Source organism: Danio rerio, chromosome 12 (assembly GCF_052040795.2).
Source record: "Danio rerio strain M-AB ecotype USA chromosome 12, GRCz13ab, whole genome shotgun sequence".
In the NCBI taxonomy this organism is placed as follows: Eukaryota; Metazoa; Chordata; class Actinopteri; order Cypriniformes; family Danionidae; genus Danio; species Danio rerio.
In genome coordinates this window covers 9642967-9665000 of record NC_141032.1, presented here as the reverse complement: position 1 = coordinate 9665000, position 22034 = coordinate 9642967, and the positions used below count along the sequence as shown (strand labels likewise).

The window sequence follows — 22034 nt, the reverse complement described above, 5'->3', positions numbered from 1 at the left end:
AACCTTAAATAAAAGTTGTTGTTTTTTAATTCATGTGTTAATTTTAGCTGCTATACTCTAAAAATCATAAATCCTCCGAATTTTTTAATTTTTTTTTTTTTTTTTTTAACAAAATCACAAATTGACAATTGGCTTTATGCAGAAATAGCAAAAAATGTCTGCAGATTATGTCTGGCTCTTGTTATGATCATTAGTGTTGTAGATTGTATTAATATTTTATTGAGTTTTTTATGTATTGCCAAAGTAGTTTTATTGCCTTTTTTATTTGAATCTTTTAGTAACTTTTTGTTTGTTTGTTTTTATCATTTATATAAACTGTATTAGGGCCGCACGGTATTGGAAAAATTACCCATAGTGATATATATTTTTTATTTTGTGATATGAATATATTTTCACTAGATGATTTAAATAAATGTTTGTAAGGAATCTATAATTTTAAATTGATTGGGAAGATTCTGTTGGGGAGTGCATCACGCATAATAAACAATCTACAAGCGTAGAAAAATTCAATAAAGAAAAATATGCTAATAAATAAACTAGAGATGCTCATAATAACCGATTTACCATTAACTGAAAGGGTGCGTTTTTAACCGATTAATGGTATAAGTTAAATAACCAAAAAATATTATACTATATATTTTTGAAGTTTGGCTGCATCAGGGACTGATCACAGCGAACACGCATTTAGCGTTGAGGGGCATCTTTTGAATGGTTTACTACCGGCCGTGAGTGTTTTGCGGCGCCCTGCACGCCTCACGTTTTTGCCTTTGTATGCTGTTTGCTTGTAGCCCTGCTGATAAATCCAGCTAAAACCAGCCTAGGCTGGTTTTAGCTGGTCGACCAGCCTGGTTTTAGAGGGTTTTGGCCATTTCCAGGCTGGTTTCCAGCCATTTCCAGCCTGGTCTTAGCTAGTCAGGCTGGGAGATGACCAGCTAAAACCAGCTTGACCAGCCTAGCCAAGCTGGGAGTCCAGCCAAAACCAGCTATGTCCAGCTTAAACCAGGCTGGTCAAGTTGGTTTTAGCTGGATTTAGCTGGTCATTTTCCAGCCTGACCAGATAAGACCAGGCTGGAAATGACTGGAAACCATCCTAGAAATGGCCAAAACCCCTCTAAAACCAGGCTGAAATCAGCCAACCAACTTAGGCTGGTTTAAGCCAGATTTTTCAGCAGGGAGTTCAAATAAAGTAAACTCTGAGCAGAAAAAGCATACGTCAATTCTTCAATCAAATGAAAGCAGAGGTAGAGTTTCCATTGATTAAATACATAATTTCTGTGGAGTGATCAATTTGAGGTAACCGCTCGTTAACCGTTATTATTCAGTTAACGAGCGGCAGTTGTCGGTTGGCAAAATTAACCAAAATGAGCATCCCTAAAAAAAAGTTTAATTGTTTTCAGAAGAGTCAATCTGTATTCAGGTGTACAGTAGTTGAATAATTAAATGTAAAATAATGCCGCATAGTCTTCGTTTTTAAACAGTTTGATGAAATGAATCATTATTTTTTTAAGTTATAAACTACATTTTTAATGCCTGAATGCTTTAAAACTCTCAGACAGTCACAGGCCTAAAAAAAAAAAAAAACACTTACAAAATGAGACTCAATATTGCGTATACTCGCGATCTGACTATTGCGATTGATCACATTGCGATATCGATGCTAAAACGATATTGTATAGCCCTAAATTGTATTGATCTTCACTTAGGGTTATTAATACGTTTTTAGTTGAGATTGAGTTATTTATTACAAGGGTAACTAACTAGAAGTGGTTGCAGTTAGCTTAAAACATGTCAAATATTGTGATTTAACATGTTTAATAATATTTAAATGTAATTTCTGTTGTCTTTTACTTGCCCTTATGCCATTTCATTCATTTTCTTTCGACTTTGTCCTTTTATTCATCAGGAATCAACACAGCAGAATGTACTGCCAACTTGTCCAGCATATGTGTTACACAGCGGATGCCCTTTTAGCTGCGACCCATTACTGGGAAACACCCATACACTCTCACATTCACACACATAAACTATGGCCAATTTAGTTTATTCAGTTCACCTCTAGCGCATGTCTTTGGACTGTGGGGGAAACCGCAGCAACCAGAGAAAACCCACACCAACACGGGGAGAACATGCAAACTTCCAAATGCCAACTGGCCCAGCCAGGACTCAAACCAGTAACCTTCTTGTTGTGAAGCGACAGTGCCAACCACTAAGCCACCATTTCAAAAGGATTATATTTTAAGAAATATTGGTAGCAGTTTTCGTTTCATTAGAATGTTTGAAAAAATTACATCATTGCATCCTTTATTTTCCAAAACCATAATAGTCATAACTAGGCCCACATGGAATCTGCGCATGCAGATTTCCGCAGATTTTCCGCAAAATTCCACAGATTTCTGCAGATTTTTAGCCCATCATTAATTCTGTTTATTCACTTGAGTAAATATGTAAATCTGAGTTTATTCATTTTTTTCCAGTAATTTATTACTTTTTATTTTATATATTAAGGTTTTAGTTATGATACTCCGCTGGATACTCCCAAAATAATTCCACTGAAATCTGCAGATTTTTACCAAAATTCTCCGCAGAAATAGCAAAAAACGTCCGCAGATTCCGTCTGGCCCTGGTCATAACCCTTGGATTCTTTGAAATGCAGATTGAGATCTCCTCATCTTTAGAAACCCTCAAGTGCTTCACTCTTTCAGAATTTATCATCAGTAACTAATGTACAAAGAGTTTTTTTTTTTTTGAGCATCCTGCCATGCGTTATTTTATAAGAAAACAGTCTATTGGGTCTGCTCTTGTATAGAGTCAGCTGGTGCTGTTCCCTTCACGCTTCCCCTCTGTGTCAGGAAGCTAGTGAAGGCCCTGAATCATCTCAGGCTGTTCTGATGGAGGGATATGATGGCTCTTTTGGCCATCTGGAGCAGTGTGGAGGGACACACTGACTGCAGCAGAGACCCATCTGTTCGCTTCACCCTGCCAGCTCTCACCGCCGTGCACACACACCGATAACATAACTACAGATACACACATGCTCTTAGATTGATAACACCACATGGTGACACCTGCAGAGTGTAGAGTGGTGTGTGTGTGCGTGTGTGTGTGCGTGTGTGTGTGCGTGTGTGTGTGTGTGTGTGTGTGTGTGTGTGTGTGTGTGTGTGTGTGTGTGTGTGTGTGTGTGTGTGTGTGTGTGTGTGTGTGTGTGTGTGTGTGTGTGTGTGTGTTTACTGAAGTGGGAACACAAAGTATGGGCATTGATGCCAAGTATGTTTCTACTCTGTAAAATAAGCATTTTCACGTTTTCTGAAGTGGTGCTTGTCTTTTTAAAATTTAAAGGGAAAGTTCATCCAAAAATGAAAATTTACCCACCTCAAGTTATTCCAAACCTGAGGCCCCGTTTACACTAGTGCGTTTTAGTTTTAAAACGGCGTTGTAGAATGAAAACGATCCGCGTCCACACTCGCGTTTTACCCAGCGTTTCTGAACTGCTCTCCGTCCACACCAAAACGCTGAAAACGCACATCACGTGACCACACACACACTCTCGGGCAAGCACTCCAGCATTTCTACCCAGATGAGAGCTCTGCTTGTCGGACTGCTCATCAAGCATCTCCCGCTGGATCTAATCTTACTATATTTACTAAACGTGTTATTTCATTTATGTTGTTGTCTTTATCTGACGACATAGGCCAATTCCCTGACTTTGGTCATTGGAATCTATTAAGTTACTTGTTCACGGGTAACATGTTTTGGTTAAGCGCAAAGATAAGTTAATGATTAATCCAGGTACATTGACTGATCGCTTGCCTTTATTTCCTACAATGTATAAACTTATTGTATGTTATACTTTTATAATTATCGATTATTAAAACTGATATTCAGCAAAAGAGAGAGTGCGTTTCGTATTTTCACTGAAATTGAAAGGAGGCAGTTGTTATCGGCTCCGTTTTGTTATAAATATCCACACAGTGAAGATGACGCTCATGCAGCACGACGCCTCAACATTTCTGCTGTCTGTTAAGTTGCTAATATTAAAAAGAAAATAGGCAGTTCCTTAAATCATGTTTACATTTTATTGTTGAGAAAGTGAAACAACGTAGCCAAGGTGATGTGAATGAAGTTATAAAGTACACTGTTCCCTTTGAAGATTTACCCGTGTCCTCGGTATGTTTTCCATATCAAACTGAGAAGAAGAGACTGCAGCCTTGATCAAACTTGCGAAGTCTTAACTGCGAGACTGAACTGTGTGTGGGCTACTTAATATTGAGGGAAAAGCCCCAATCAGATGGGGCGAACGTTTGCAGCCCCGCCTCCGTTTTCAGATGTCTCCGTCTTTCCCCATCCACACTGAGACGGAGCAGCAGCGTTTTAGAATGAAAACGGCCTCTCCAGCGTTTTCGAAACGCTCCGTTTTCGGCGCTCGAGAACTCCGGCGTAGTGTGGACGGATGGCGTAACCGTAGCAAAACTTATGCGTTTTCAAACTAAAACGCACTAGTGTAAACGGGGCCTGAGTTTCTTCATTCTGTTGAACATAGGAATGGGTGATAACGTAATCTCACGACAATTCGTAACTTTTTGATTTAGTGGCTAATTCGTTTGAATTCATACGATCTAATTTGTACAATTTAGTACGATTTGCTCATTACCCAGTGACAGTTGGGGTTAGTGGTGGGGTTAGATGCCACGCCTCCTTTTTAAAATCGTACTGAACTCGAAATTCACTTCGAATTCGACTACAAATTAGCCACTAAACTGACAAAACGTAAGTAATTACGTTTCCTCGTGAGATCAGGCTGGTGATATAGACAAAATATCATATCACAATTTTTTCCAGGACCATAATGATTCACAATTTTATCACAATTGTTTCTGGTGTTGGTTTACTATTCTGCAACACAGTCAAACTAAATAAAATAAAAAGTAAAAACAAAACACTGGACACAACAAATTGGGCGAAGATAAAAAAAAATCTTAGTCTTGTGTATTTTTTCCCCCAATATATTTATTGATGTTTTTCTTCCTTTCTCCCCATCAACTAGGCGTACAACAACAATGCAGCCTACACGGCACATATCCACACCCTTCTTATATGTGTATATTCACACACTCTAAAAAACGTTGAGTTATTTATTTAACCCAATGATTGAGTTAAGCATATTTGGTGCTTTGTTGGGTTACTTTTAATCTTTATTAGGTCATTTCTTAATAACTCAACCAGTTGGGTTAAATATTTGGTGCTTTGTTGGGTTATTTTTAACCTTTAGGTTTCTAAATAACTCAACCAGTCAACTGATTTAACTGACACAGAACAGCTGTATTAATATGCGTGTGTAATGTTCTTTTTGCGTTGTAAAGTTTATTTAAGCTCTAATGCAAACGCAATAATAATATTGTTGTTGTTTTTTTTTTAATCAAATGACCTCTCCGTGTTTTTTATATCCATTTCACCAGCACTCTTAATTATCGATGATACAAACGCGTACTTCATAGCCGATCTTTATGAAATGGATCAAACACCTTCTCTACCTCCCGTTTTCATCTCTACAGTTTTTTTTAGAGAAAATGATGCACATATTTGGGATATCTGGCCGTCATTCTCACCTTTAGGACTTAGCGGAGACATTTATTTATTTGCACAGCCCTAATTATAAAATAAATTGTAGTACTAGTTAAGGTTATAGTAATAATACTAGAAAAATAACATTTGATCAAAAAAAATCCAATGCATTGGGATAAATTATATAACCCAATGCATTGGGTTAAAATAACCCATAGTGGGGAAGGTGCTATAATAACCTATAATTGAGTTATATGTTGGGGTATTTATAACCCAATTATTTTAACAAAGCAATACACACACATAACTGTAAAAATTTTTTATGGTAAATTTTTATATTTCTTAATTTTTTTTTTTTTTTTTTTACAAACCAATATTTGGAACTAGTAACATCTACACAAAACTGGTTACATAAACAAAAACACAACCATTAGCAGGTGTAGATGATAAATACATAGTCATATAGTGAACCAATTCTCATCACAACTCTGGATTGTGTCTACTCAGAACACAAAATTTATTAAATGGATTCATAATAATTACATTTATGAAATATATTCATAATGGTACAGAGGCTTAGTGGTTAACACTGTCTCCTCACTGCAAGAAAACGTATGCTTGAATAGTTGGCAGTTCATTCCGCTGTGGCGACCCTGGATAAATAAGAGACTAAGCTGAAGGAAAAGGAATGAATGAACATGGATTCATATTTGTTATTGTTTTCATCAAAGATTTGAATGATCAGACTTTTGGGTGAAATCTGTCTGATTTGATTGGAATAATAAACATATTTTTTATGTTGTGGGGTCTACATGAGAGGGAGTAAATTATAACAGTTTGTTGTGTAACATGTAGTTTAATGTTTCTGTTTGATGTTTGTTTTGTAGATCTGTTTATGATGATCAGCCCAACGCACACAAAAGGTTTATGGAGAAGCTTGATGCCAGAATACGTAACCACGACAGAGAGATTGAAAAAATGTGCAACTTTCATCATCAGGGATTCGTCGACGCCATCACAGAACTGCTGAAGGTCCGAGCAGATGCTGAGAAACTGATGGTATGTGCGAATCATTATCAAAATCATGTTAGCGATTTAAAGCTAAATTAATACATATTAGCAGGGCTTGACATTAAGTTTTTTGATCACCAGCCACTGTGGCTAGTAGATTTCCAACCTCACTTGCCACTCAACATTTTCATTGGCCACAATTTTGTTGGAAAAATTTATTTTATATGCATAAATTTGACTTGAATTGATGCTAGAATTACTTGATTTAGACTTTGTGTTATGCACATGCCTCAATAATTTCACTTTTTTTGTGTATGAACTTGCTTAATGTGCATGAGCGAATGGGTTGTGGTTTCAGGATGTCACATTGCAATTTGTTTTTATTTCACAGGACTTTTCAGGGCTCAAAATTGAGGATTTGCCAAATTTATCTCTGAACACACCAAAAAAAAATCGTATTATTTCTTATCTATTAATGTTAAATAATGTCAGAACATACAAAATATAGCTGTATTTGCTCTTTTTATTCAACAACAACTTAAAAAACAATTACAATTTTAAAAACAATTAATGCCATGTATCTAAAACTATGCACAGTAGCCTCTGTCCAGGCTAAAGTCTCTCAGATCACCAGTTAACTGTACATACATAGTGAGTTAATCTCCTATTAAAGCAATGTTGTTGTAAAAATGTTAATTAAACCAAATTAACAAAAATAACCGTAAGCAAAAAAAAAAAAGCAGGTAAAAAACATACCATGTGTGATAATGGAAGGATGATCAGGTGCACACGGGTAACGTTAGGCCCAGAATCTGTTCTGTTCAAATAAAACCTCCGGATCTTTTCGGAAGCAGCAGTTGTGTTTCCAGGCACGGTTGCTTCGCTGCAGGAAACGGGAGCGCGCATGCTTTTTTAAACATTCAAGCATTAAATTACCTGTGCGTGCGAGTGATCATCCTTTTATTCAGTATTCACCTGATTTCTTTTGCTTGTGCGAATGCCATTATTGTCAGTCGTGCTGCTTCTCGATTCTAAGATGACATTTGCACAAATATTAGGCCATCTTTATTGTTGAACCCTGCTTTTAAGAAAACAATCATTTAAAATGATCTTCAACCAGCCAAAGTAGCTAGTGGAGGTGTCTGTCTGACCCGCCACAGCTAAAATCTACCTGCAGATATTGATGTAAATCCCTGCATATAAGTATTGGAGAATTTTAGTAATATATATTAAGAGCATGTTACATAGTATAAGAAATGTACAGTTGAAGTCCAAATGATTAGCAAATTTTATTAAAATTTTTCAAATATTTCTCAGATGATGTTTAACAGAGCAAGGAATTTTTCAGTATTTCCTATAATATTTTCTTCTTCTGGAAAAAGTCTTATTTGATTTATTTCTGCTAGAATAAAAGTAGCTTTTAATTTAAGGTCAATATTATTAGCCCCCTTAAGTATTTTTTTTTCTATTGTCTATAGAATTGTCTACAGAACAAAAGATTTGCGGAATTATCCTAAATTGCCCAATTAACCTAATTAAGCCTTTAATTTGCATGGTAAGCTGTATACAACTATCTTGAAAAATATCTAGTAAAATATTATTTACTGTGATAATGGCGATCAGAAATGAGTTATTAAAACTATTATGTTTAGAAATGTGTTGAAAACAAATACAGGGGGCTAATAATTTTTCTACTGTTTACCATGAAACTGAATAGGACTGGATGATATGTATAATATTCCAATTTATTGCCGTCCAAAGCTAAAGGATTAGTTTGAGCAAAAGTTGTTAATTGCTCACCCTCATGTCATTCCAATCCCCTGAGACACATTCAGAACACAAATATTGTAGATTAAACCCAAGAAATCCTTTATCCTATAGACAGCGAGACGTTCAAAGTGCAAAATAAATTATAAGTTGAAATGCATGTTAATACAGTATCGTTATGTAAAATTTAAAATAACTAGGAATAATAAACTGTCAAACTGCTTGCTCTACAATCAAGTGTCCTCATAATTATACACAAATAATAGATAAAATTAGTAATAAATTAATAAGATTAATAAATTAATAAGCTGTTTTAAATGTATACAAGTCAATGAAGGTAAACGAGAGCAGAAATCTGGAGCCAAAAAGATTCCAATGGCTGGCGCTAGGGCTGAACAATATATTTTTTGAGGATCGATATCGCAATGTGTGTATCTGCGATGGTCGTATCACAGGATTAGATCATTTGTTAAAGATTCGAAGATAAAGAGACTATTAGATATTATTTCTAAAAATTGCTTATACAGTTATAATCATGTAATAGTATGTTTGATTTTTCAATTTCTCTACGTCAATATTAATGTGCTGTGTTCACACCAGACATGGCATGTGTGAATAAATCACGATATTCGCACGTAAATAGACGCGTGAACATTTTGAGTTTACTCATTTCATTCGCGTGTCAAAATTGCTTAGTTCGCGGTCAATTTTACTTCACTATAGATTCGGATTCGCGTCATGGGCAGGGCTTCTGTCTGCCTAGTGACTCTAGTTTCATTGCTAAATGGCTAACGTTGATTTTATTAAGAGAATAGCTGTGCTTTATGTGCTTTAGGAAGGCTGATAAACAGTGTAGATTTGTTCGGCGCCGTGTCTGAGTGCACTAGATTCTTTCAGAGGTGTACCCAGCTCTGTGAGTTCATAAACTCTCCCAGAAACTATACCTGGATGATGGAACCTTTCAGTGCTGCTTCCAACTGAGCCGAGCCCAGTTTGATGAGCTGTTATCTAGTATTGGCAGGAGGATTTCCCCTCGAGACATCAACAACAGGCACTACGTCATAATAACACCCCTACAAGACGAAGCTCCTGATTGGTTAACACGGCACAAATTTTCTCTAAAGTTCATATTTTTCAACCACGTGATTCGCACGTTAACCCTGTCAAATGCACGCCACTTCATTTGCGCAAATCGTGTCATTCATGTCACCACATTCGCATGAATCTTGTTGCAGGATGTCTATTCCCGTCTTTGCATTGACTTGGCACTCTTCATTCGTTTATTTTTGCTTGAAATGTATTGCAATTTATTCAGATTCACTGCATTATAAAAGACTGGATCATCCAGTTGATCTAAACTAATGAAATCTTTCCAAATAGAGCTATTCAAAATCATCTGCTGAATTTATATTCATATTGCAATACATCAAAACAAAATATCGCAATGTCAGATTTTCCCAATACCGTGCTGCCCTAGTTGGCACCTGATGGTACATGAAGAATAAGATCAATAATGTGTATGTGTCCTGTCTGCTGAGTGCGCTCTCCTTATTTGAGTCCTTGAGAATTCAAGATCAAACTGGTGCAATGTCATGCGGAAATTACTAAATGTTAATTGCTGGTTTTCCTCTGCCCTTTCATGCTATGAGAGATAGTCTTCAGCTTTCCTCCATGACGGTCACTGCGTGTTCACGGGGTTCATCGGCGCGCTCCAGACCTCGTGCTGCGATCGCACGCCAATTCTCTTTAGCTCCCTTTCCACTTCCCAGAGTGAAATTCGGTGACCAAGTGGCACAGAAGTGGCTCGGCAATCCTCGCAATTAGACCCACATTATATAAAGCATATTCAGATAACAAGAGAGCACATACGGCACCAATGAGGTCGCTGAGCTGCTCTTTGTCCGTGAATAAATGAGATTTTTAATAAACGGAATAAGCTGTTCCTTATTACGATGACCTAATGAGACTTAATATGTGGGAAAGTCTGCGGCCGTGCGGTCCCTGCACCTGGGCCACTATCCTAGCGCAGTGGTGTGGAGGTCTTCACATTTGATGTTAATCAGCCACCCAGCGTTTGTGCTGAGCCAAAAAAGGAAAAAAGAAAAAGAAGAAACCAATGTTTAATTACCAGAAAATGCTCTCCGCGTTTTAGCCAGGACAAAGAAGGGCACATAGAGCTCATTGAAGTTAGCAGGAAGGGACCAGTGGTCAATTGGGTCATTGATTTGAATTGTTTGACAGAGCCAGAGGAACAACCAAAGTTCAAAAATCCCAAGTAAAATTGAGAAGTTTGTCACAGAATCTGTTAGAAAGAGCTGTCAGAAGCGATTACCGGCCATAAAAGCTCCCCGCCGACCAAAAGTTCAAGTTCCCGCTGCACATTTAATTTGAATTTGCATGCCTTTGTTCTTGACTCCTCATGAAGCATGATCTGATTACAAGGGTGAGCAGTTACAACAGGGAACTGTGGGCTTATTTGTCTAACAAAAGTGATATTATGTTTTAAGGGCCAAGTGAGCGACACCAACCGAAGACTTCAAGACGCCGGACGGGAGGTATGGCACAGTCTGGCTTTGTTTGCATGTCTGCCCAAGAGCAGAATGTCCGTTAGCAGACAATAGAGCAGAGAGGACTGTCTCGTTAATTGAGAGGGTTTCACACTCTTTGACCTTCCCTTATGTAAGGTGACGGCCCAAACCGAGGAGGTCATCCGCTGCCGGGTTCAGCAGAGGAACATGGCCACCACCGTGGAGAAGTTGCAGCTCTGCATTCCCGGTGAGATGTTGGCGAAGCTAAATCAAAGTCTTGTTGTGTGCTCAGATCCGATTCTCTCATCGTTTCCCAGAGATTTAATCGGAAGACTATTAAAAACAATCAGGAAACTGTAAAAGTGAATGTTCCCAGGTTTTTGGTTGCACTAATGAGTCCAGGTCCTCAGTGTGTTTATATTTTGCAGTCACTTTGTCTTAAAACTGGATACAACTGTTCCTAGCTGCTAGAACAAACCGAAAGAGAATTAGACGTTCTGTTGTTGCAATGCTTTCATTAAAAATAAACTTGGACAATTCTGTAGATGAAATAGAGTTAGATTGAGATTTCTGGTCAGTTAATTTCAAAACAGTAATATAATTTGCACTCCAAATATTTTTTTGTGGCTTGTTCTTGTTGTACTTACAGCGGGGAAAATAAGTATTGAACATGTCACCATTTTCACAGAAAACATATTTCTAAATGTACTGTTGACTTGATAACAACCAACGAAATCCATATATGAAAAGAAAACAAATCTAATTAGTTTACAAATGAAGCTATGTGTGAAATGGCACAGTGAAAAGTATTAAACACTTGAAGAAAGGGAGGTGTAGAAAGGCAGTGAAAGCCCAGACAGCAACTGAAATCTCTCAGTAGTTCTTCTGCTACCCTCTGCCCTTTATCATTGTAAATTAATATTAGCTGCTTCAGTCCAACATTTACATTTGCAGGATGATGAAGATGAAACCAGGGTGGGCATTTCAGCGAGATAATCCAAAACACAGCCAAGGAAACTCGCAAATTAGAGATGCGCGGTTGGCGGTTATAGCCGCGGATAAACCGCGGATCGGGCGGATGACGTTACGAAAAAATAATATTTTAATTAAATTCGGGCGGGTGGCGGGCGGTTGTACTGTTTTTATAGGCATAGCTGGCGCACCAACGAAAAAGCCTAGGACTGACTTCACAGAATGGGAGGAGGAATCGGATATACTAATTCTGGATGAAGTACAGAAGTATTCCTCTACAAACTTTCGTATAGACGGATCAGCAGAGGAAAATCTACTTTCCTTTAGGGAAAAATAAGGCCAGTCATTCCCACGACTGCAGCACCTTTCCAAGAGAATTATATGCATTTCAGCAACAAGTGCTGCGAGCGAGCGCTCCTTCAGTGCAGCAGGGCGCATTATAGTGGCTATGCAGGCGCTCCCGTCTGAATCCTGACCTGACACTGTCATACATGCACTTAGCCTGGTCAGACTTGATGTTCGCTCAAAGAGGGATGGCAAATCTATTTTTCTAATTTAATTTCTAATTGTGGGGGTGACTGAGCCTATAAGGCTTAGGCACGATATGACGTTTTTATTAAAAAAAATTCAACTGTTTGCCAAAGCATGCGACTATAGCCTATGCCTACATTAAGATATTTTTGTTAGTATTTTTTTACTGCCTGTTGTTTCTTTTGGCATATAAAATAGGTATTGTCTGATAGAGATAGAAATAAAGGTTCATCTGTGTCGCAGAACTGGTGTTGTTTCCGATTTCTACAAGCTCAATAACATCCACAGCAAAAAATAAAAAATAATAAATAAAAAAATAGTCGAAAAACTGTGCCCATTAATTAGATGTGCAAGGCAAGCAGGTACGTTTTTGGGGTTGCTATGAACAACTACAAATGTAAACATTATTAGGCTATAATGTAAATGACTTATTATTCTATCTATTAACTAAAAAATAAAGTGAAATAGGCATTTAGTAGTAGGCTAAATAGCAGCATGTTGAAATGATGTGTCAATGCGTTTTCTATTAGGCTACAAAAAAAAAAGTTGTACAGTACAGTGCGTTTAATTTAGGCTATTTATTTACTTTTGTCCCTGTGCGCCGATTGGAGACGGAGTTCACTGCTGATGAGAGCTCGGTTGCTTCTCATTTCTTATTTGTGCATCCTCGTTTCCTTTCCTTGCTTTCTTTCCTCGTGTTTCCACCCCAACGGGATACGAGGGAAGGACGCAAGGAAAAGCCTTAAGGACCGAGGAATCGAATCAAGTGAAAAGACACGTCCTCGTATCTTTAGCGTCACTTCAAAGCGTCGTCAATTAATGACTTGCACGTTTGGATTAACTGCATGTCTACATTAAAGTCATTCTCTATTCTATAATGATCAATAAAGAAACATTCATTTAATAATAAAAAGGAATAAGCCATTCAAATTAAGAGCCCAATCAGCAGATGGCGGGCGGGTGCGGTTTTAAAAATTGGTAAAAAATTTTACTGCGGATGGATGGCGGACGGATGATGAATTTTGTCATGCGGTTGCGGATGATATAATAGCCCATCCGCGCATCTCTATCGCAAATGCTTTCAGAGAAAGAAAATCAAGCTGAAGAATGGCCCAGCCAATCACCTGACTTGAATCCAATACAAAATAAAGAACAGATTTGATTGAAGAGACCCACAGAACCATCAATATTTTTACGCTCTGTGCTCATCTGTAAAAAACTCACACCTGAGCAATTTATGTGACTTCATTTTCCATATGAGAGGCGTCTTTAAGCTGGTTTCATTAAACAGCCATGTATATAAAGTATTAAATACATTTCAGTAGTTCAGTACTTTTTCCCTTGTGTCATTCCATTGTTTTTACACATAACAAATTTTTCAGATTGTCTTTGTTTTGTTTTATTTTTAAGCCTGTATTGTTTGGGTTTTTACCTACATCTGTTTTAATTCCATGTTAACAGCTCCTTTAGAAAAATGATTCCTTGGAAACAACATGACGTGTTCAGTACTTTTTTTCCCCACATTGTGTAAAATAAGCTTAAAGGTGCAGTAGGTGCTTGTCTTCAGAAACCTTTTTTGTTGTGCTGATTGAAAGTCTCTTCACAGTCTAATCGTAAAGATTAAAGTAAATGATCTAAATGTATTTATTTGTTTTTTTATATTTTGGGTAAGGCATAAAACTAAAAAAGGTTCATCCAATTAAATAGAGTCGGGCCGACATCTCTAATAATTCCCATAAGTAGCCAAATCTGTCAGTTAGCAAATGCAGATTTAAACAACTGCGCAGCCTTTTGTACGCAGCTCCGCCGACCGCCGCGCGTTCACGAGAGAGGGAGAGAGAGCATGCGCGCGCGCGATCGGTAAAAACATGCAGAATCAAAACTTTTTAAAAACCTGAATTAATATTGGAGTTACTTTTGCACGCTGGAGAAAGGATGACACAGTGGCTGAAGGATTTCTCTTAGACTGGTAATGTTCTGTTTTCTGTTTTAGCTTCACGCAAAGCTGATGTAACGTTAGATGTTGTTGTTACAAATGGGTTATATCTTCACAGAAGTGTGGTTCAGCCACCAAAAGACTATTTTTAGTTTCATAAGGGAACTTTTACAGCATCGATAATGTAGATTTTAAATAGTTTAACAACAAAACACCGATATTCCGCCTTGTCTCTCCCTATATTGTTTACTATGCAGCTCTAAATACTCGCTCTGAAAAAGCATGTCAGTTTGGCTTGCACGTTGCCGGACAAGCACTAGTGAGAGAGGGTTCTTTTGCTGTGCTCGTGTTTAAGGAGGCGTGGCTCTAGACGGCAGGGGAGGGACTGTGAATCAGAGATTTATGCTAAGCTGTTAGCTTTGTGGAAGATCACCTACTGCACCTTTAAACAGCACAATTCTTGAGATTTGTTTTGGGACAACTTAAATGTTTTATGTTCAATCCATATCAATTAGTGAATTTAACTTTGTTAAGTTAATCTATTTCTATTGGCACAACCTGAATGAATTGTGTGGAACCCTGCATTTTTTAGTGTAAGAAAGTGGTTTCTGTTCACAGAATTAACTAAATGTTTCGGATGGATTCCCTTTTAATGTACGTTTTACTGTGAATCACTCTGTTTTATTTATTTTTATTTGCAGTTCTGGAAATGTACAGCAAATTGAAGGAGCAGCTTGAATCAAAAAGGTAACAGTTTTAAAATTCTTTATAAAAAGCTGACGTTGAACCTTTAGATAGCGTTCTGAGCTTTTAAGTTAACTTTGCAGTTTGTCATTTTTTTATTTTAAGACATTATTTGAACATGTTTAGGAAAAAGATTTGTTTTTAGGCATTGATAGCTTTTATCCATAAAGGGAAAAATACTATTTAGATTGGTGTAGAAAAGGTCCAAATAATATCACAATTTTATTATGGGATTTTGGAAAATTATATTCTAAAAAATATATGTTTTCTACAGCCCCAAATGAGAAAAAGTTGTGATAGTATGGAAAATGCAAATAAAAAAAGAAAGAAGTTATTTCTAAATTTACTTTAATTTGTTCTTCACTGCAGACGATACAACAAGCATTCTTAAATGTGTTTCTCACGGTTTATTTTTCTTTTTCAAAATAAACACATTCCAATTTTGGTTTTTGCAACAAAATTTTAAAAAGTTGGAACGGTAAAGCATTTACCACTTTGTAATGCTTTTTACAACACTTAAGAGACGTTTAGGGACTGAAGACACCAAGTAATGAATTGTTTCAGGTGTAATTTTATCCCATTCTTCCAGCAAACAACAGTACAAGGTTTTCATTGCATTCTGCGCTATAAGTCTCGACAAGTCAGGTGTGCAGGCAGGCCAATCTAGTACTGGTATCCTCTTCCACCGCAGACAGGACTTAATGTGTGCAGAATGTGGTTTTGCATTGTCTTGCTGAAATATGCACAGGTGTCCCTGGAAAAGAAGGCAGCATATTGTGCTCTAAAATCTCTATGTACTTTTCAGCATTAATGATGCCATCACAGAAGTCCTAGTTACCTTTGTCAAGGACACTGACACAACCTCATACCATGACAGATCCTTGCTTTCGAACTTGTTGCTGGCAACAGTCTGGATGATCCTTTTCTTCTTTAGTCAGTAGCACACGGTGTTCATTAAAAAAAAAAAAAGACCTGAATTGCTGATTCATCTGACCACAGTACATATTTCCACTAAGTAATGGTCATTTCCAGATTCCTAACAGCCCAGATAAGTTGACAGCACTTCTAGATGCTTCCTTTTGTTACAGTACAGTTGTAACTGGCATTTTTGGATGTAATGCGTTTTGTGGTACTTGACAAAGGCTTGTCAAAGTAGTCCTGAGTCCATGTGGTGATATCACTCATAGATGAATGACGATTCTTGATGCAGAGCCACCTGAGGGATCAAAGATCACGGTTGTTCAGCTTAGGCTTGCGCCCTAGTACTTTAAGCACTGAAATTCCTTCAGATTCCTTGAGTTTTTCATTTATGTTATGCACAGTTGAAAGTGAAATATCCGAATGTTTCCCATCTTTCTTTCAGGAACATTGTTTTTAAACATTTCAATAATTTTCTCACGTATTAGTTGGCAAACTGGTGATCCTCGGCCCATCTTTGCTCCTACTGGACTACACCTTTTTTGAATGCTGCCTTTGTACCAAATCATAATTACAATCACCTGTGGACATCACCTGTTTCATCATTAATTAACAGGTTTACCTGACTACTAGCCCTAAACTGCTCCTGTCCCAACTTATTTTGGAATGTGTTGCAGGTCTGAATGACAGGAAAGGATGTTTATTTACAAATGAAATAAAGTTGACCGGACAAAACATGAATTATTCTCATATTGTCCGCAATGAAATACAAGTCAAAGTATATTTAGAATTCACTATTTTCCTTTTGCATTTGTGTTTTTTTATACTGTCCCAACTTTTTCTGATTTTGGGTTGTACAATGTATTTTGTATACATTTAAATTAAATAAATATTAAAACTAATTATCTTTAATGTTATGTATTAAATGGAACAGTATATTTTATGTAAAATAATAGTTTATCTAACATCCAATCCAATCATTTTAACTCTTAAAAAAACTAAATAAATGAATAAACTATTTTTAAAATGCTGTCAGTCTTTTTTTTTCTGGACTGAAGGGATGAATGTAGGGTCACGCTGAACTTGAAAATAATGACCCTTCTTTGTCCATTTATGTCTACTTAGTCAGTCATAACACATCATGAATAAATAAACCATTCAAACGCTAAGACAATTGACCTTGTGTGTGCCCTTCTTCACAGGACTGTCCTGTGCCGCCAGGCCCATGACAGGCCTCCTCCAAATTGAGGCAATTAACGCGATGTGTTTTTCCATTAATCTGTGTGTCGCCACTGCGCGCTAATGACTAGGCTGGGACATGGTCTAATCAGGCAGGGATTCTTTTGCAGTTCACATGTAACACTCGCTGGGAAGGGCGCCACTTTGGCCTTCCATACGGACGCACGCGCACTTCAGAGCGGTGAGGTCAGGGAGCATTCAGAGCCAACTCTAGCGCGCTACAAGTTAATATGCGTATTAAGTATGGTGAATATGGACAGGCCGTGCAATTTCCGAATACATTTTTTTAGGTTGTACATAGATTGAAAACAACTCCAAGTTTTCCCACGGCCCTCTTGATAGGACTAAATCTCCATGAATTTGTCATCCATGCTGAAAAGAACACTCAAGAAGGCTCATTTTACAAGTTACCTAGGGTTAAACAGTTGAGGTTTACCATTTTTTAATCCATTTAGCCAATGTCTGGGTCTGGTGGTGGCAATTTTAGCTTAGCTTAGCATAGGTAATTAAATCAGATTAGAACATTAGCATAGAAAATTTTAAAAAGAGTTTCCCATTTAATTTTCCTATTTAAAGTTTGACTCTTCTGTAGTTATATTGTTTACAAAAACAGATGCAAAATTAAAGGTGCTATTTACAATGATTTATGCTAAGCTAAGCTAAACTGCTCCTGCTAGTCCTGGTGATCAGCTGAATATTAAAAAATATTTAAATTCAAAAATATTTAAATTCAACAGTTTGCCTTGTAAAATGTGCCTATTTCCAAAAATAGTGTTCCTTAAAAGCTGTAGCTCACTGAAAAAAATAACTTATCATAAACTATTAAATCAGATTGGACCATTAGCATAGAAAAATTCATAAAATAGTTTGGTAATTTTCTTATTTAAGGTTTGATTTCTGTAGCAGATGCAAAATTAAAAGTTGCTATTCTCAATGATTTATGCTAAGCTAGGTTAAAATGCTTTCCCCAGTCCTGGTAATTGCCTCAATGGATTAAAAAATATTTAAACTCAACTTTTTGACTTGTAAAATGTGCCTGTTTCCAAAAATAGTGTTTCTTTAAAGGTATAGATCACAGACAAATATCAACATCTGTCATTTATTACTCACTCTGTCAATGTCTGGGTCTGTTAACTGCAATTTTAGCTTAGCTTAACATAGATCATTGAATCAGATTAGACCATCAGCATAGAAAATTTCATAAAATATTTTTGGTAAATTTCCTATTTAAAGTTTGACTCTTCTGTTGCAGATGCAAAATAAAAAGTTGCTATTTTCAAATATTTATGCTAAGCTAAGCTAAAATGCTTCCCCCAGTCCTGGTAATTGGCTCAATGTATTAAAAAATTATTTAAACTCAACTGTTTGACTTGGAAAATGAGCCGATTTCCAAAAATAGTGTTCCTTTAAAGGTGTAGATCACTGAAAAATATCAACATCTGTCATTTATTACTTACCCTGTCAATGTCTGCGTCTGTTAACAGCAATTTTAGCTTAGCTTAGCATAGATCATTGAATCAGATTAGACCATTAGCATAGAAAATTTCATTTTTCATTTCATTCAAGTTTGACTCTTCCTAAGCAGATGCAAAATGAAATGTCTCTTTTTAAATGAGTTATGTTAAGCTAAACTAAAATGCTCCCTCCAGTCCTGGTGATCGACTGAATGGATTATTGAATTTTATATGAATTTTAAAGAGTTTTCTGTTTAATTTTCCTATTTAAAGTTAGACTCTTCTGTAATTACATTGTGTATGAAAACAGATGCAAAATTAAAGATGCTATTTTCAGTGATTTATGCTAAGTTAAGCTAAAATCTACCAGTTCTGGTAATTGGCTGAATGGATTAAAAACTTTTTAAACTCAACTGTTTAACTTGTAAAATGAGCCGATTTCCAAAAATAGTGTTCCCTTAAAGGTGTCGATCACAGAAAAATATCAACATCTGTCATTTATTACTCACTCTGTCAATGTCTGTGTCTGGTAATGGCAATTTTAGCCTAGCTTAGCATAGGCCATTAAATCAGATTAGACCATTAGCATAGAAAATTGGAAAAAGAGTTTCCTATTTAATTTTTCTATTTAAAGTTGGACTCTTCTGTAGTTACATTGTGTACGAAAACAGATGCAAATGAAAACTTTCTATTTTCAATGATTTATACTAAGCTCAGCTAAATGCTCCCGCCGGTTCTGGTGATCAGCTGAATGAATTAAAAAAGTTATTTAAACTCACATGTTTGTCTTGTAAAATGAGCTGATTTCCAAAAGTAGTTTTCCTTAAGAGGTATAGATCACAGAAAAATAAACATTTATCATTTATTACTCAGTCTGCCAATTACTTGGTCTGGTGATGGCAATTTTAGCTTAGCTTAGCATTGATCATTAATTAAGATTAGACCATTAGCATATGAAAAAAATCTATAATTTTTCTATTTAAAATTTTTCTCTTATGTAGTTACATTGTGTAAGAACACAGATGAGAAAAGTAGCTATTTTCTTGGTCAAAATTGCTGGAACTAATTTGATTCAATTATTCTTTGCTAAGCTAAGATGGTTCAACTCAACTGTTTATCTCTATATGACATGTAAAATGAGACTTCATTTTAAAAAAAAGCGTTTAATAAGATACATCTAAACTAAAAAACTGTTTGTAAAATAAAGTTGTTAAAACTTATCAAAGGTAAAACATTAATGGGTGTCAAAATGAAGATGCATATTAAAAACTATTAAACCCATTTTATTTCTCTGATATTTTATTTGTAGTTTTGAAACTATTATTTGGTAACTGACTTTAAACCTTTTTATTTCAGATACTACTCTGCACTGAAAACCATGGAGCAGCTAGAAAACATTTATATTCCCAGAGTGAGCCAGTACAGGTTCTGCCAGATCATGGCTGAGACTCTCCCAAAACTCAGAGAGGAGATTAAAGAGATCTCCATGTCTGATCTGAAAGACTTCTTAGAAAGTATCCGAAAGCACTCAGATAAGATTGGGGAAACCGCAATGAGACAGGTGGGATTTTTGTTTAATTGTTTAGTTTCATCTCATCTGTTTTGTTTTGTTTGGTCTCATTTAGTTTTGTTGTTTGTCTTGTCTCATTTTGTTTTGTTTTTTGTCTCGTTTTGTTTTTAGTCTCTTTTGGTTTTGTCTCATTTAGTTTTGTCTTGTCGGGTTTTGTTATGTTAAGTTTATTTGTCTTTCATTTTCAGTTTCATTTTGTTTAGTTTTGTCTCATTTTGTTTTGTCTTGTTTTTTTGTCTTGTCTTTGTCACATTATGTCTCAATTTGTCTTTTCTGGTTCTGTTTTGTCATGTTTTGTTTTGTCCTGTTTTGTCTCATTTTCTTTTGACTTGTTTTGTATCGTTTTGTTTTGTCTCATTTTCTTTTGTCTTGTCTGGTTTTGTTTTGTTTAGTTTTTTGTCTTTCATTTTCATTTAGTTTTGTCTTGTTTTGTTTTGTCTCAATTTGTCTTGTCTTGTATTGTCTTGTCTCATTTTGTTTTGTCTTGTCTTATTTTGTCTTGTCTTGTTTTGTCTTGTCTCTTTGTTTTGTCTTGTCTCGTCTTGTTTTGTCTTTCTCTCATTTTGTCTCGTATTGTCTTTTTGTTTTGTTTTGTCTCATCTTGTTTTGTCTTTATCTTATTTTGTCTTGTCTCGTCTTGTTTTGTCTTGTCTTTTTGTTTTTGTTTTGTCTCGTCTTGTTTTGTCTTGTCTTTTTGTTTTGTTTTGTCTCATCTTGTTTTGTCTTGTCTCTTTTGTTTTGTCTTGTCTCGTCTTGTTTTGTCTTTCTCTCATTTTGTCTTGTCTCATCTTGTTTTGTCTGTCTCCTTTTTTTTGTTTTGTTTTGTCTCGTTTTCTTTGGTCTCATTTTTTTTTTTGTTTTATTTTTTTTTTTTGTTTGTCTTATTTAATCAATATGTGTTTTGTGTTTTTTTATTTTTCTTTGTCTTGTTTCATCCCTATTTGTTTTGTGTTTATGGTTTGGTTTTGTTTGTCTCATTTTATTTCAATTAGTCTTATGTTTTGTTTTGATCTGTGTTGTTATAACTTTTCTTTCAGGTTTTAAAAGTTTAAAAGTATGAATCCTTACTAATCAATGTATGCATATGTGATTTGAAATCCTGTTTACAGATATCTGCATGCAAAGTGCTTACAAGTGTGAATCATCAGCACTTCAAATCATCAGAGAGTAGCACTATATAAATGCTATGAGTATAAGTTTTTTTTCTGATCATACGGAAAGGATTGTTTGAAAAGCCCACTCACTGGTGTGGAGCACACTCAGAATTGCACAATGTTTTATGGGGTGCTTATGAAAATGTGTCTGGTGCATATGAAGAGAAAAATTGTGTCACCTACAGGTGGTTTGTCAAATCACTCCATCTGCATGAAACACCTAATGTCTTTTTGTACCACACATAGCAAATATAAGTCTAGATGTCCAAACCCATTAGTGTAACACGACAAGGCTAGTATTGTAGTCGTTGAAGTGATTGTTGGTCTTCTCTCCATCAGGCTCAGCAGCACCGTACGTTCAACAGTGCAGTTCAGAAGCAGGTCACTCTGAGTTGTGCCAAACCTCTGTATGGACTAAATGGCCGAACGCCCCTCCATCACAACGGCTTAAGCACAGACACAGCAGAGGAAGAAGAGATGGATGAGGAGGTATGACCTCCACAGCATCATTTTCAGGACATTTAGAGTTTCCTTAAAATTTATTTTATAGCACTTTTCGTGAACCTGGTTTGCGTGTGGTATCAACATGTTGGTACAGAGTCAAAATATTTAGATTTATTGATATATTTAAACTAACTGAAATATTTTATT

The 22034-nt window shown here is 36.2% G+C and overlaps 1 protein-coding gene across 12 annotated transcripts in view; it reads left to right on the top strand.

The window, feature by feature from the left end:
- The window catches only part of exoc6 (exocyst complex component 6), a 122652-nt gene that overhangs the window by 17939 nt on the left and 82679 nt on the right, over positions 1-22034 (top strand). For all 12 annotated transcript variants that reach the window (XM_087274851.1, XM_087274849.1, XM_087274854.1 and 9 more), the window contains exons 2-7: positions 6447-6618; positions 10845-10892; positions 11022-11112; positions 15006-15051; positions 20016-20220; positions 21723-21872. In XM_087274851.1, the coding sequence (XP_087130977.1) occupies positions 6447-6618; positions 10845-10892; positions 11022-11112; positions 15006-15051; positions 20016-20220; positions 21723-21872 (712 nt within the window). The remainder of the gene's footprint in view (positions 1-6446; positions 6619-10844; positions 10893-11021; positions 11113-15005; positions 15052-20015; positions 20221-21722; positions 21873-22034) is intronic.